The 17,017-nt window shown below is 37.2% G+C and overlaps 1 protein-coding gene across 1 annotated transcript; it reads right to left on the minus strand.

Annotated features, from left to right (window-relative positions):
- Nucleotides 1-13,413: 13,413 nt before the first annotated feature.
- Nucleotides 13,414-16,774, minus strand: LOC111920945 (translocon at the outer membrane of chloroplasts 64). Its single transcript, XM_023916509.3, has 13 exons — nucleotides 16,363-16,774; nucleotides 16,022-16,174; nucleotides 15,830-15,954; nucleotides 15,641-15,766; nucleotides 15,362-15,544; nucleotides 15,124-15,268; nucleotides 14,831-14,999; nucleotides 14,618-14,752; nucleotides 14,319-14,519; nucleotides 14,128-14,255; nucleotides 14,005-14,056; nucleotides 13,817-13,886; nucleotides 13,414-13,719 (listed from the first exon to the last, which is right to left on the minus strand). The coding sequence occupies exons 1-13, from the start codon at nucleotides 16,563-16,565 to the stop codon at nucleotides 13,637-13,639; spliced, it is 1,773 nt and encodes a 590-aa protein (XP_023772277.1). The 5' UTR covers nucleotides 16,566-16,774; the 3' UTR covers nucleotides 13,414-13,636.
- Between the last annotated feature and the right edge of the window lie 243 nt (nucleotides 16,775-17,017).

Below are 17,017 nucleotides of genomic sequence, written 5' to 3' on the forward strand. Positions count from 1 at the left end.
CAAAGGCGATCCTGCGAAGCTTTACTCTTACGAAACGATAGAGTCTAAAGTAGTAGGAAGGGAGATGTACGAGTTCGAGAAGAAGCCGAAACGAAGTTACAATATTGCGAACTCAGATCACTGTCAGCTGGACTTCCCTATCAACGAAATGATGTTCATCACAGCGCAGTACAAGATCAGTGAGAAATTTGATAATCCAGATGACTACACTCACATGAAAATCAGATTTCATGCTGTTCTTGCGAAGAATCCTGATGAAGTTTGGTCCCTGATGAAGATCAAGAAGGTGCTCACGATAAAGAAAGATGTTCTGTTCGAAGATATGCTTCAGAACTTTCGATACTTTGTCATCAGGGCAGACAACAAACAATATGACTTCACTATTGCTGACTTCCCACTGATGAACTGCAATGATCTTATTCAAGTAGCTTTGATTCTGAAGCACATGGAAGAGAACAAGCTTAAAGGCTCAGAGACTGATGTTTTCAAAGTCGGGTTTGCACATGTGAAGACTTACATCGACAACTACTTCGATTGTCTTGCACTGACTGATGAGGAATTGGCGAATGTGCTTGGAAGAGAAGTGAAGGTTCCATGGGAAGATACTTTGACACAATCAGCATTGTCGAAGTATGTAGTGGGTGAGATTTGCCTTAAACCATTTGGCATGGTGTTTTCGGGAAGAGACACTAAGGGAAAACCGAAGAAGTTCTTGTTCAAAGCTTCAGAAATCAAAAGATACAATTCTTCGCAATATACGCACTTCATTGTACGTATGAATAATTGCAAGAAAAACACCGAAGGTGACAAGAAGGACTTGAAGAAGGTGATCTCCTGGTATGGAGAAGTGCGAAGAACGATTCACTCTGCAATTCAAATGCTTTTAGGTTGAATTGTATCGACTGTTTACAAAGGGGGAGAATGTAGGTGTTAAGTTGTAAAAGTCGAATAGTGTCTTGTAATGATTCACATTTTGTATGTATTTTACTAAGTCAATTTTAAATGCGAAGTGTAGCATGCGAAGTTTCAGTGTACTAGACTTAGTATACTTTTTTGTAAGTTCCCTATAAATAGGGACTTAGGCTTGAAGTAGAGGAGAGATTGAAAAACACAAAAACTCTCTTCAGCTTATTCTGTAATCAGTCTTAATAAAACGAGATCTGATTATTATTTACTTTATGTGTTCTTTATCATTCATCATTCAAATCTATTGTTTCATATCTTAATTCTCGATAACAATTCTCTACAGATTATACATTTCTCATTACTTTATGAAAGTCTTGCGGTCGTTCTATTGTGATCAGTCAAAACTTGTTGGTTCTTCTTTGGTGGTTCGAGGAAATTGGGGAAAATCTCATTGGGAAGTAATCAAGTGGATATTGCGACACTTGAAGGGAACGTTTGATGTTTGTCTGGTGTATGGTGCTAATGCACGACATACGCACTTGGTTTAATTGATAGACTTAGACCATGAAAGTGATCTGGAGATAAGAAGATCATTGGCGGTTAGTCTTGTTCAAAGCCTTCTTTTAAAGGTGGAGAAACCTATCATGTTAAAGGACAAGTTATGCATTCAAAAGTCTGGTGCCAAGGAGAATCCATAAGACATGGTAACAAGGACGTTGTCTAAAGAAAAGTACAAGCTTTGATTAGACTTGGTTAATGTTCGTAGTGTAACGACCCAAAAATCAAGGGTAAAATTTTCACTCTTAATATAGTCAAAACATAAATATCATTTATTCCAAACATCCAAAACGTTATTAATTAAAATATTTATCAGAGTTCGTCCCAAAATCATTAAATGTGGAAAACATGGGTGTGTGCACTGCGATCAATCAAAGCCCTTCTTTTCCAACTTCATAATACATGAAACCAATAAACAAACTGTAAGCATATAAACAACCAATATTATGTCAAATATAGATAATTATGAAATTAACTGTTTAATTTGAATTATTTGTTATTTGATCCCTTGTGTTTTGAAAAGTTCAAAACTTGCCCTCAAGTTTTGAAATTTGAATTTTGTGATTAAAAGTTTAATTTTGAATAATTTAAATTTCAAACCCTTAGAATTTTACAAGTTTAAAATTCAACCCTAGACTATTATATATTATTACAAGCTTAATTAATATATATATATATATATATATATATATATATATATATATATATATATATATATATATATAACTTAAAATGCTAGTCTTACCGTTAGTAGACCTCATTCATGAAGCCAGTCTATAAGGTGGGTATAAGGTTGCTGCCTATAAAATGGCGCTTAATGGGTGTACACTCACACCTACCGCTTGCTTGACTGGTGAAGGGTCATTAGCCGAACGGGTAGGATAGGGCAACCCTCTCCTCATTAAAACTTTAATGTAAGATACAAAGTAACTACATGTTTTTAAATTCCCAATCTTAGTTACTTTAGGGTAAAATGTGAAAATTATGCTAATCCATGGAATTACACTTCGTACCCTTGTCAAACGTCGGTGGAGTGCGTGTGGTTAACCGGTACATCAATTTGGGGATGACCTTGGTAGCGAAGGGTGACTCGATGTTTGTCATAGATCAATGGAGCGTGTGTGGTTTACCGACACACTGATTAAGTGATAAAGACATTGAGTGCACCATGTTGATTCACATGGTTATTCACAATTTGTTTGCGATCCTCGATATTCCAGTCGCAAATTTGAAATGCATATCGAGATTTAAACATGCCATTGAAAAGTTCAATGAATCTCAAAGATCTAGGAGTTTTCTATACATTAAAACCTAAATGTCTTTTTCGTTTTTCATGGTGAGAATTAGTGAATCGTCATTCACTTACCTTCAAATTATTTACCTTTAGAGTACGACATCCCTTTCTAAGTTGTAAATAATGTTGTTGGATCCTAGCCCTAATTTCTCATTTGGGTGATTAATTAGGGATTCATTTCTAATCAAACTTTGTTCCTTTCCTTTTTTTTCCTGATATCTGCAAACAACAACAACAACGCTTCTGGGTTATTCTCGTTAATGAACCTGTGTCAGAAAGTGACATTTGATGGTTCAAAATTCAACGAGTGGATGAGGTATATTCGCATTATCACACGCTACGAGGACAAATAATATGTCCTTGATGAAAAGCTTGAGAATATCATCCTAGATGTTGCTACTCCTGAAGAGTTGGCCGCCTTTGAGGCCCACGAGCGTGATGCTATGAAAGTTCACTGCATCATGTTGGCCACCATGAACCTCGAACTCCACAAGTCCTATGAGGACATGTATCCGTATGAAATGCATATGGATTTGCTGGACAGGTATAACCAGAGCGCGAGGCAATAGCGCTATGAGATCATTACTAACATGATCACCGCTAAGATGGGGAGTGGAGAATCCCTAACCTCTCATTTGTAGAAAATGCAGAGGTATGTTGATCGTCTTCTCAAACTTAATGTTAAGTTTGATGAGGATTTGGCTATCGACATAATCCTCCACTCCTTGCCCTCTTGCTACAACCAATTTATGATGACCTACCACATGAACAAGGATGAGGTCTCCTTGAGCAAGCTCCAAGGACTCTTGAGGATTGATGAGAGCAATCTCAAAGACAAAATCCGTTGCACCGTCCCCTGTTGTGGCCGCTCCTATGATGGCAATAGGTCAAGGAAATGGTAAAAAGAGGAAGGCTCCATGTAAGAGCCACCATAAGGGGAAACCCCGTACCCTCTTCCGATCCCAAAGAAACAGAGTGCTTCTATTGCCACCAAAAGGGCCACTGGAAGCGAAGCTGCCCTCAATATCTGCAAGATATAAGAGATGGGAAGATTAAGCCCACCTTTGCAGGTATGTATTCTATTAAATCTAATAACTCATCATTTGCTACTTCATGGGTTCTTGATATGGGGTGTGGTTACCACATTTGTTCTGATATGTAGGGCCTAAAAAGAAGTAGGGAGGTAGAACATGGAAAGATGAACCTGATTATGGGAAACAGAAGATTGTCGTCTGTGACCAAAGTCGGTGTTTATTCTTTAGTGTTGAGCAATGGGTTAGGAATAGATTTAAACAATTGTTGTTATTCGCCAGATATGGCAAGAAACATTATTTCATTTCATGGGTTGTTTAGACAAGGTTTCAGATATTCTTTTGATAATAGTAATGGTTCTATTAATGTTTATTTGAATGGTGTCTTTTATTTCAATGCATTACCTTGTAATGGGATTTATGAATCTGTGATGGTTGTTGATAGTTTAGGAAATAATGTTTTGAAAATTGATTCGTCTACTAGTCTAGACAAATCATGCTTGTGGCATTGTCGCCTTGGCCATGTCAACAAGAAACGCATAGCCCAACTCCAAAAACGATGGAGTGTTGGAGTCATTCGACCTTAGGGACGATGACACGTGTGAATCTTGTTTACTTGGGAAGATGACCAAGTCACCCTTTACTGGCACTTGTGAAAGGGGTGAGGGTTTATTGGATCTCATACACACTGATGTGTGTGAGCCCTTTAGATCCACCACAAGGGATGCTTGCCGCTTCTACGTGACTTTTACAGATGATTATAGCAGATATGGATATATCTACTTAATCAAGCAAAAGTCGGAAACCTTTGAAAAGTTCAAAGAGTTTAAGAATGAAGTGGAGAATTAGTTGGGCAGGAAAATCAAGATGCTTCGGTCAGACCGAGGAGGAGAGTACCTAAGTCTTGAGTTTCATGACTATCTAAAGGAATGTGGAATTGTCTCGCAATTGACGCCTCCGAGGACGCCACAATCGAATGGTGTGGCTGAGAGACGTAATCGGACCTTGTTGGACATGGTTCGTTCTATGATGAGTCGGACTTCGTTACCAATAGCTTTCTGGGGATATGCCTTAAGACTGCCGCCCATATTTTTTTCAACTCATTCAATTAAAAAAATTGTAAACAATCAAGGTAAAATCTTAATTAGCAATAGAGTTACCGTCGGTACCACTTACTCTTTAGCGGGTTGTTTAATTGGTTTCACTAACTCACTTCATCCCATCTCTCTACTTTCTTTCTCTTATTTTCTCTTGTACCATGTGTTTTAAGACTTGTACCTTAGTTGTTCCGTATTTTTTAATCGAGTGTGTTGAGTGGGTTGAGAAAGATAAAATTTCAGTATGTTGTGGGTTGGGAAAGATGAAGAAAAAAAAGAGACAAAAACTGATGTGACAGTGGGTTCAGTGGGTTAGGAGGGAATGACTCCCTCCTCCCTTATGCATATATATATATATATATATATATATATATATATATATATATATATATATATATATATATATATATATATATATATATATATATATATATATGTTTAGGTTCTCTGGAAAACAAAAAATCCTAAAAAAACCCTAAAAATCATAAAAATGCATAAAAAAAATACTTAGAGATCACAAAACTTTTTTTTTTGAATTTTTTTTATGAAAAAATCGCTACTTTTACTATAGATTTGCTGAAATTTTTTTTGAAAAAAAAACAATTTTTTTTATAAAAAAATGATTTTTTTTCATCGATTTTGTTAGAAAAGTAGCGATTTTTTCATAAAAAAATAAAAAAAAAAAGTTTTGTGACCTCTAAGTATTTTTTATGCATTTTTATGATTTTTAGGGTTTTTTAGGGTTTTTTTTTTTTTGTTTTCCAAATAACTCTTCCCTATATATATATATATATATATATATATATATATATATATATATATATATATATATATATATATATATATATATATATATATATATATATATTGTAACGACCCGTCTCCGGTATGATAATTCCTTGGTATTTATTTTGAATTTTTGCAAGAGGGACTCGGCGAGTTCATAGCCTGACTCGCCGAGTAGGGTCGGGATTTCGAGCACGTGTTAGCTGGCGACTCGGCGAGTCTGTCCGTCAGGGAGAAACCCTAAATCCCCGGGTTGCCCACTATTTAAGCCACCTTATAGCCCCCAATCTCGCCTCCTTCACCCTCAAAAGCTGTGAGAAAACCCTAATTCGTTCTTGAGTGATTCTAAGTGATTTTGTGTGCTATTGTGAAGGCTTGAAGAAAGAGAAGAAGAAAGGAGCAAGGAGAAGGACTGTAGAGCAGAGATTCAAGGGAAAGCAAGAGCTCTTTGAGGTATTCTTCCGTTTTCCTTCTCTTTTATGCCTTAAAACCCTTTCTAGATCTTGTTAATGCCTCTCTCAAAGCTTTATGTTGTTGTGGAAGCTCTCTTATGCCGAGATAGCCTTAGATCTGTTCATTTAGGAGTTGTAGAGCCCAGATCTATTGCCTTTATGGAGCTATTTTGCATATTAACCCTAGATCTACCCCTTTTAAGCATCTTTTAGCCTTTACTTCGTTGTTCATGTGTTTGTACACGTAAAGTTGGAAACTTTACGTGGTAAATCAGCTTATTGGACTCAAATCTACCATTTGTATGTTTTGGATTCGAGCAGAATCGAGTGTAGAATAGTTGCATGGCGGTGACTCGGCGAGTCGGAAGAACGACTCGGCGAGTCGAGTCGCTAGTCCCCGATTTCTTCCTTTTGAGCGGTGTTGAGTGGGCCCAGTGAGTAGTGGAGTGGACTCAGCGAGTTTGAGGGTAGACATAGTAATGGAGGGACTCGGCGAGTTGTTCATACAACTCGGCGAGTCCAAGGCAATCTTCTTAAGCTCAAGAACAACTCGTCGAGTTGTTCATATGACTCGGCGAGTCGGATGAAGATTGTCTGAGTTCTTGGATCGAACGAGTACTCGTCGAGTCGATGCCATACTCGACGAGTAGCAGCGAGTAGGTTCGAGGAGTGAGAATAGGGACTCGGCGAGTTGGCGGCCCAACTCGGCGAGTCAGGTCAACTGTGGGTTGACTTTGACTGAGAGTTGACCTTGACCAACAGTTGACTTTGACCAAGGGTAAAAGAGTCATTTTACCCAGCGCAGTGTTTAGTATTTGATTGAGTGTGTTTATGGACTTGTAGCCGGGGAGATACCGGAGCAGCAGCAGTTAGCCCTCAGAGCTATTCACTCAGCAGCCAGTTCACGAGGTGAGTTTCCCTTCAGTAGGAACGGGTCTACGGCCACAATGCCGGCCCGTTTAATTATCAGTAGTTCCGGACTTTGGTCTGATGCAGTAGCTAGAGTGCTTGATGTCTTTGTGATTCAAGCATATTTGTGTTATGTGTTACGGACTTCGGTCTGATGCAGTATGCAGTATATGTGATTATAATAGTTGTTATGTGTTATGCTATGTCATGATCAGTCAGTTTCGGACTTCGGTCCGATGCAGTCAGTTCCGGACTTCGGTCCGATGCAGTTAGTTCCGGACTTCGGTCCGATGCGGTCAGTTCCGGACTTCGGTCCGATGCAGCTAGTTCCAGACTTCGGTCTGATGCAGTGGGCAAGGCCCAGTATGTGCTTTATATGTATTGTATGGTATGTGGTAGTTTGGGGAAGCTCACTAAGCTTCGTGCTTACAGTTTCAGTTTTGGTTTCAGGTACTTCCGCTAGCAGAGGGAAGAGCTCGGGTTGATGGCATCGCACACACCACAGCTTCAGCTTTTATCCTGGGAGTTGATTTAGTTCTTGATTTCTATATGACATGGATATGATACAGTTTTCCGCATAGTGTTTTATTATTATTTTGAGATATAGCATGTATGGTTTTACGATATGACACTTAGATTGTGGTTTTTGGTTATGTTGGAAAACGAAATTTTTGGGTTGTTACATATATATATATATATATATATATATATATATATATATATATATATATATATATATATATATATATATGGAGAGAGAGAGAGAAATAGAGAGGGTTGTTATAAAAGCAAATTTCGGAGGTGTTTTAGTTTTTTGTTAAATTATATATATATATATATATATATATATATATATATATATATATATATATATATATATATATATATATATATATATATATATATATATATATATATATAATTTAACAAAAAACTAAAACACCTCCGAAATTCGTTTTTATAACAACCCTCTCTCTCTCTATATATATATGTGTATATATATATATATATATATATATATATATATATATATATATATATATATATAGAGAGAGAGAGAGAGAGAGAGAGAGAGAGAGAGGGAAAGGTTGAGAATAGGAGAATCATTCTCAACCACACATTTATTTTGCCACAAAACACTTAGGCGTACCGACGGAAATGGATAACGGATAAATATGTGTTTCCAACCAACTATATTTCCTTACATTATGCTAAACATTACTTTAATATACATAAAAACATTTTTTTATTTTTTTTTATTTTTAGAAAGCTATTTTTATCGAAAAATTATTATAAATGTATCAAAATTCATAATTTTTTATTCTATATAAATTGACATCCATATTGATATAGTTTTAAAATAAAATAAAAAATTTATTTTTTTAGAGTTTCAGCTCTCGTTAATAAAAATTCATCAGATTTTTATTACAATATGTTCATTATTTATTCCTGAATAAAACGTATGTTTAACTTTTTTTATAGTTTGAATATCGTTCATATATGAATATAACACGTAATAAAAGTTTTTACTTAAAATATAGTTTTTACATCATCTTTTGTCATATATTATATTTATATATATGAATAAAACGTGTATTAGTTGTCATCATATTTTATATTCATATATGAATAAAATATTTATCAGATTTTTGTTACAATTAATTTGTTATTCATATATGAATAAGTAGTATAAATGATACTTAGACTGTAAAAAAAGATTAATTATATTTTTTTATTCATAAGTGAATAACGAATGTACTATAATAAAAATCTGATAAATTTTTATTTACTTATAAATAACGATAGCTAAAACTATAAAAAAATAAAAATTTTAATTTATCTTAAAACTATATCAATATGGATGTCTATTTATAAAGAATAAAAAATTATGAATTTTAATATATTTAAAATCGTTTTTCAATAAAAATAGCTCCTTATAAATTAAAAAAACGAAAAAAACTATGTTTTGTATATATATATATATATATATATATATATATATATATATATATATATATATATATATATATATATAGAGAGAGAGAGAGAGAGAGAGATAGAGATGTCTTATTTTTTTTTTCGACGATTTTTTTTTACCAAATAGTGATCAATTATATAGTTTAATACATATCGATTGAAGGCAAACGGACAACAAGCTGCGCCGCTATCTTTTTCTGGATAGCAAAACCAATTCTTTTGAAAACTACATTTGTGGATCTAGGAGATATGACATTAGAATGCATGACCCGTTGGACTCTATTGAGGAACTTCACCGCCTCTGGTGCGAGAAAACCAAATGTATCGAATGCAAAATGAACAAACACATGTTGATTTGCTATACATGCATTCTCGTGTTTTACCACTTTCCACGCAACGACTTTCAAAGCGACATGCCCAACTATCAAACCCCCGCTCCCAAACCAATGAGAGGAGAAACCCCAGTAAGATCCACGCACACATGCTTCCCTCCTATCCATCCAAAGACCAAAATATCAGTCGGTCTAAGTGTGGACCTTCCATCCTGCGGGTCCGTCAAAAAGTTCACTGACGCTTCTTTCTTCACAGAAATACCAGCACGCCGACAAGCATCAAAGAGAACATCACGAACCACATCATGTCTATACTTGAAACCAGGGAGCTCTCTACAATGAACCGCGTGTTCCCCAAAGGTATCCAAACACGCCTTGCGACAAACTGGACATATCTCGTCAATTGGGAATATGGGAATCATGAGGCGGTAATGAAGGATAGTTCGGTACTCCTCAAGAGACATATGTTGGCCAAGACCATCAATAGGGATAGTTAGCAGAAAATCTTGAGCATGAGGTGCCCTCAGACACTCAAAGACTGCTTTCTGTCTGACAGTCATGTCAAAGTCGACTTCCTTATCTTGGACGATTTTGCTAAAAAGGGCACACGCCAAAGCTTTTTGGGATTTAGTGAAACCGCTACAGTCAAATCCCAAAATCGTATTGCGAAGACGAGTCATAACACATAGGTAATCCGAGTTCATACCACATACGCAATTGTCACGTAAGATGTGGTCTTGTAATGCCCAAGTTTGGGCCCTCGAGGCTACAAATGCGTAGGAGGAAACCTCGTAGGCCGAGTACAAACCCAAACCACCGAAACGAATAGGTAAGGAAGCCAAGAGCCACTGAATGTCTCCAAATATGGGCCTCCACAAACCACCATATCCTCGATAGACCTGCGCAATCCTTTGTCAAAGAATAACGATGCCTCTTCTATGTGTATTGGCTGACATGTCCTTAAACCAAAGAAAAGTTTTGTAATGCCTATACATGATCGAAGCAAAAGGAGCTCACTCTGCGGGTCACATAGTTGTGGAAGAAGGCCCATCAAATCAACAACATTGACCGCTCTCTTCATGGCCAGCCCGCTAATAAACTTTGCGTCTCTGCTAACAGCCCCCCCCCCCCCCCCCCCACAAGGAGCTTCACCCGCAAAGAAGGTCTCCCTATATCCGTTGGTAATAAATCGGCACAAAGCTTCCTGCCATCACAGGAGGGCCAAAAAATCTCCGTTTTCTTGATGTTCAACTCCAAACCCAAACCTGGACCATGAAACACTTTAGCCACCTCCTCTGAATCCCCAATGACAATCCCATCATCTAGATACCAATCATGGAGAAGGAGCTTACAATTGTCTCTAATCTAGTGCACAAGTGGGTGCAAAACGAGGGCAAAAAGAAGAGGGCCCAAGGGGTCACCTTGCTGCACCCCAGTGGCAGACCATATATGTTGGGCTCCGATATAAAGTCTCGCTGCTTGCTCGTACAAGAAATTCACCAACAAATAAATGGAAGGGCATATCTTTCTAACCTCGTGGAACAATGTTGATCGATCCACCAGGTTAAAGGCATTCGAAAAATCCATAGTCAGCATTACAAGAGACCAATCAGCATGGTGTTCACTCAACACCCTATTGGCACTGTGTAACACAGCCTCAGCACCGCCAGATACACCAACCCCAAACTGAAAATCATTAAGGTACTTGGCCATTTCTTTACCCACACCTTTCATGGCAACCTTGGAAACCAGCTGTCTCCACTCTCCATATAGTGCCTACTACAATCGGACGGATCACGTTGTCAGGTTTAAGTAGAGGCGTGAGAGGAGTGGATACAACAAACTCTGCCAAAATGGTTGGGCATCTTCCCGCTAACCATAAATTAACAACTGAAGTGATAGCATGTATGAGATCTGTGGCAATACCAGACCCTTCTCCACAAAGGGCGTCTAGTAAGTGTTGAGCTCTCAAGCCATCTCTCCCGCAAGAAGTTCCTTTAGGGAAGGATTTGATGCAACCAAATACACAGTTAAAGTCTGCTACAAGGGGAGGTTCAGAAATTATGGGACTCGGCATGGATGGGGGTGGTCTGAAAGGGTGTTTGTCCTCCAAAGCTTTAATAGTATCACCATTATATGGTGCAACACCCGATGAGCATAACACTTTGACTGCTGCGGTAAAATGACCATTTGCAACCTTATAGAGACACTGTCTAATGTTGGTGTTACTTGATGTAGCCTCCTTCTGAAGGATGCCTCCACCCTGTTTCATAGCTCCACCCTCAAGATTGTCTAACATATTTGAACTAACTTCGTGATACCACCCTCTTTCCCCCATGTATCCAAGGACTGCAGGATGGAGCTTTGCTGTAAGGATTTTCTATTCCCAGACCTACATTCTTGTCTATTTTTTGGTCTAAACACTTGCAGTGTGCATCGAGGAAGAAGTAACAAACACATCCATGCCTCAACTGAGCCAGGTTGGGCAATCACCTTGTATAGAGCGGACTTTAAAGCATGAGAGAAAGCAAGACGACAACTATGGGGGATACTCTTGACAATAGTGATAGGATCTTTAAAAACATGATCAAGGAGCGTAACATCAAAAACCAAACCTCCAAGAGCATTTGTCACCGACTCTTTAGTTGACGGCTTTAGAATACCTACAATATAACGACTCGAGCCGTCATCCCCTGTAACAAACCTCGCACGACCATCCGGGTGATGACAATAACGGCTAAGAGCCTGCAAAGTCATACATTTCCCACACATCCATTGACTAAAGGCCTTCAAAGTTTCTTCCACTGTCATAAATAAACCAACATCACTAGAATTAACTTCGCGTAACACACTTTTACGGTCTTCAATAGGTAAATGATGCCTTTTGATGTGTGAAATCATACGGCCAATCCCCTTACTTCCCACTTCACCGTTTGGGCAACAATGGAAGCTTCTGAACGGGCACAAACAAATATCACTCGAACTTGTGGAAGAAGAAGCCATACAAGAGAACAAACCTCGAGATGAAGCTAAAACTACGAAACAATATTTAACAAGGAAGGGAAGGAAATGGCACACCAACACAATGTTGGTGTGCACAAGAAGCATCCAAACTAAACAAACTACATTATCTTGAACAATAAGGCTGCAGCACGAAAAAAACTGGTTTAGGCATTTTATCAAACACTTGATGGGCAACAAAATTGGCTTCTTAGAGTTTCATCTTCTTCCATTAAAACATCAACCCAAAATCTCTAATTAAATGAAAATAATCCTCAAAGCATGCCTTACTTAATCCCCCGAACAATACATTTTCTCTGATTTTGTAATCAAATTCCGAAATGGCTGATTTTAGTGGCTAAAAAGTCAAAACTGTAAAAAGAGGTTTTTATGTTTCTGCTAGTCTGTATGATCGATCATCAGTCATCTTTAGGTTCCGGGAACTGAAAATCTTGGAAATTTTTAACGTGGTTCTGGACGTTTAAATGTTAGAATCTTTGACTTTGAGGGATTTTAGACAAAAACTAAGCAATCAACAAAACCCTCTTGGGGATTTATTTCTTGCGAACTTAAAACATATATACGCAACTAATATAGAATCTTCAAAGTTGTTGACCGGAAGAAAAAAAATGGCATCGCTTCAGTTTCTGCGTTTAAAATTTGAGATTTTGTTGGTTTTGTTGATTTTCCACTTCACACCAATTCCTGTGTTGCCCTCCACCTTGAGGTCGTGAGTTAAGAAATAAATTAGATTTTACATTAAAAAAAATCAATTCACATGTTTGCTTGATAAGATATTTTTTGTATTATAACATTCAACAAATATCTACTTTGTCGTTTTATGAATTTTGGTTTCACCAAGACAAAATTTAGGGAATCTAATTTTTTTTTCTTCCAATTCTACTACTAGAAAACAACCGAGCAGAACTCAAAAACATGTTGCATATTTCAAAATTTTAGACAACTTATCATACTTTTTCCAAAAATAGGAACCAGCTTTCGGAATAGGTTGTACACATTTAACAAAATCATGTCATGTCATGTGATTCCGGCTGATTTTTGGATTAAAAATAATAATAATAATATACCTCTCATTCATTCCTCTGAATTTGTATCTTAAAGACTGGACCAAAATTGACCTAAAATATATATTACAGTCACAGACCCCCAAATCAATGAAATCCCAGCAAAAGATAGTTGCTGATCCAGCTCAGCTCGGGATTTCCTTCAAGATTCTGAATTTAATTTTTTTTTTTTATCTTCAACACCTTTTTTCGCCAACATCCACTCTCTCTTACTGAAATAACTTCTTTAACCTGTCAGCACACATCGCTGCTCTTTTATTGGTTGGCTCAAGAACAAGTGCATACCTAAAATCTGCAACCCACACAGTTTTACAACTTAACCCCTGATATAAGTATAGAAAATAAAAAAAAAACTTATAATAAAGAATTACAACTTTACAAAAATCTACCTTCAATTGCCTCTTTATAGTATCCACGCATCTCCCTTGCTGTGCCTCTCCTTAAATACGCCTTTACATTCTGTAAGTAACATAATTACAATCACAATCACATGGATTTTTACATACAAAACTCATGTATTTTGTCAATTGCCAAAACTACCCTCCTAGCGCCTTCTACAAAACAAGAGAAAAGTCACCTTTTTATCTAGATCGATGGCTTTGGTACAATCTGCTTCAGCTTGAATGAAACTGGAAGCATGAAAAACAAATAATTGAGGGAAAATTTGTTTAAAAAAGAAGCACACAAATGATTATGATACCTTCCCAATTCCAAATGTGCTGCAGCTCGGTTACTAAAATATGTTGCAATTTTGCTGTTGAGTTTGATGGCATCAGTATAAAAGCCAATGGCCCTCTGCCAATTTTTTGCTTTGAAAGCTTCGTTGCCCTAATATTTATAATCAAATTCAGTTAACAACATTTGTTTAATAAAAAAGCCTGAATGTTTTACCTTTTCTTTAGCAATTTCAGCAGAGGCTTCCTTGGTGACAACATCAGCAGATGATTTTGAGTTTCCAGCTTCATCAGCCTTCTGCTTTAAAGATGCATGCATCGTCTGAATGGTATCCAGCAGAAAACGATCCCCCCCATATCTTGCTATCAAAGACACCGAAACAGGACAGTTTTCATACATTCCCAAAGGTACACTGGCCTGCAACCAACCAGATATAATGATCAGTTCCTTCTTTTCTTTTTCTTTTCTTTTCTTTCTTTTTGTGTGTTAGTTTGTGAGAGAGAGAGAGTGATGACCTGGCAGCAGCCTGACATGCTTGCTAAACCGGTGAGTGAAAACTCATTCATGAGATATTCTTCAGATGAAAGCTCCTTGGCACCGAGTTTAGGAGGAGGGCTACAAACTGTAGGGATCACAAGAACTCCATCGTCCTACACAAGTTTATAATTGTATAATATCATCATCATGTGTGTAAACTGTTATGTATAAAATTAAAGGAATATAAATACCTTCAAAAGGGCATTTAAGGCGGATCTGAGCTCACTTCTAACAGTGCGGAAATTTTCAATATCTTTCTCTGTTAACTCAAGCTTCCCCTGTATCTGAGCTGAGATAAGAGGATCTAAAGCTGGTTTCACCGAGCTAATCCATTCAGAGTGAGTATGGCTGAATTCATGCCTGTATTCAAGATATTTTTAACTTATTAAACAAGTTGCAAAATGAAAGAAACCCAGATGAGGTAAGCAGTATTAAATAATGAACCCAGAAGTGAAATTGATAAGTAGTGTTAATATTATATTACCTTCTTAGTAACTGCATAATGTTGGCAAGCGACCTTAGAGAAGAGAGCTTAACATCACCATTTGACTTCTTGGAATCAAGTGCTTTCAAGCTTGGAACTTTGGAAGCAATGTAATCATCAAGAATCTCATGCTTCAAAACTTGTTCTGTGGATTTTAAGAAAACGGGTGGTTTTCATCCATAAATGATAATGGAAATTGAAACTGAAGATGACAAAATAAGAACAAAAGTATGCTTACTTCCAAATAGAGTCTCTGTTGATTTAATTACCACCTGAGTCAACCGGTCAAAGGGAATTTTTGATAATCTGAAACAGTCATCAGCAATGATAACATTCCTGGGGTTACGTTGAACTGTTAATGGCACTTGTAGCAGGACTTGTCCTACACGGCGTAATATACTGGGATCCATGGCAAACCATCCTGATAATCAATTATTTAAACAATCATAAATGTAGAATGTGTATGGAATCAGTATTCATTCATTGCATTTGCATTTGCATTTGCATAATTGCATACCAACAGTGTCAAAGCTTGTGGAAACAGGAACAATCCCTGAATGAAGAACAGAACCATATGATGGCCGAAATCCAAGGATGCCACAATGTCCAGCAGGTTGCCTCACCCCACCAACAGTATCAACACCTGTTAAGAGATTGTTAGCATACACCAACACACATGAGGAACAAATGGGAATCGCATGCATACCCAAAGAGAAATCAACAAGCTTTGCAGCAACAGCTACAGCAGCACCACTACATGATCCTCCTGGTATCCTTGAAGGAGCAACAGGATTGGTGGGTGTACCACAATGTCTATTTTCTCCACTGATACTGCAACAAGAGATGGTATTTTATTTAACAACTAGTAGAGGTCTAAACAATGTAATAAATTACTAACCCAAATGATAGTTCATCCACCACAGTTTTTCCAACGCATGTGGCTCCTCCATCTACAAGAGCTGAAACCACAGGAGATGTCTGTGAAGCAGCTTCATGTGTGCTTTCCCAATCTGGACTGCCAAATCCGGTTACAAACCCATTGATATCGAATCTGTACAGGATTGTAATTGGATGAACAAGAAATCAGATACGCTCCTCAGCAAAATATCAATAATAAGGTTAAACTATTGGAAGAGTAAACTTGTTTCGTTCAATTCAATATACTAGTAGTTATAACTTAGAAATCAAAAGTAGACCTTCCATGGAACAAGGAAGTAGATAAAAGGAAAAGAGGCATACAGGTCGGAGACGGCAAAGGAGAGGCCAGTGAGCGGGTGAGGCGCTTTCGGAGGAGCCGGCTGCGGTGGAGGTAGTATCTGAAACCTCTCCACGAATGCACCGAAGTCAACTTTGACGACTTTCTTAAGCTTCTTCGCCATTAACAGTATTCCGGCCAAACTCAAACCCAGCAAAACCCAAACATTAGGTGAAGACGATGCCATCTTTTGTTGACGTCGATTAAACGAACCAACCTCCAAAGGGGGTTATATTTATGGCGGATTCTCCAATAAAATCGTAAGTGCAGGTTGGTTTGTTTGTGGAAGAATGATAAGAGAGAGGATAGAGATAACACAGAAAGGGAGAGAGAGATATGGGTGAGTACGAACGAAAAAAGAGACCTAATTCAAAGGGTTTTAAGCTCACGAAGCTTTCGACTACTCCATTGCATCGCGTTACATGATTTATACTTTCATTAATAATTAATAATGTAATTTTTTTTTGACAATTTATTAAAGTTTAACCAACGTTAGACTCGTATATTATACGGGTTTATTAAAAATAAAAATTTAATATCAATATATAAATATGAAATATTTTATAATGTAATTTTTTACATAACAAAATGTAATCTTCTGAAAATTTGTAAAAACAATTAAATCGTTTGAAATATTTA

Source organism: Lactuca sativa, chromosome 8 (assembly GCF_002870075.4).
Source record: "Lactuca sativa cultivar Salinas chromosome 8, Lsat_Salinas_v11, whole genome shotgun sequence".
NCBI classification, from domain to species: Eukaryota; Viridiplantae; Streptophyta; class Magnoliopsida; order Asterales; family Asteraceae; genus Lactuca; species Lactuca sativa.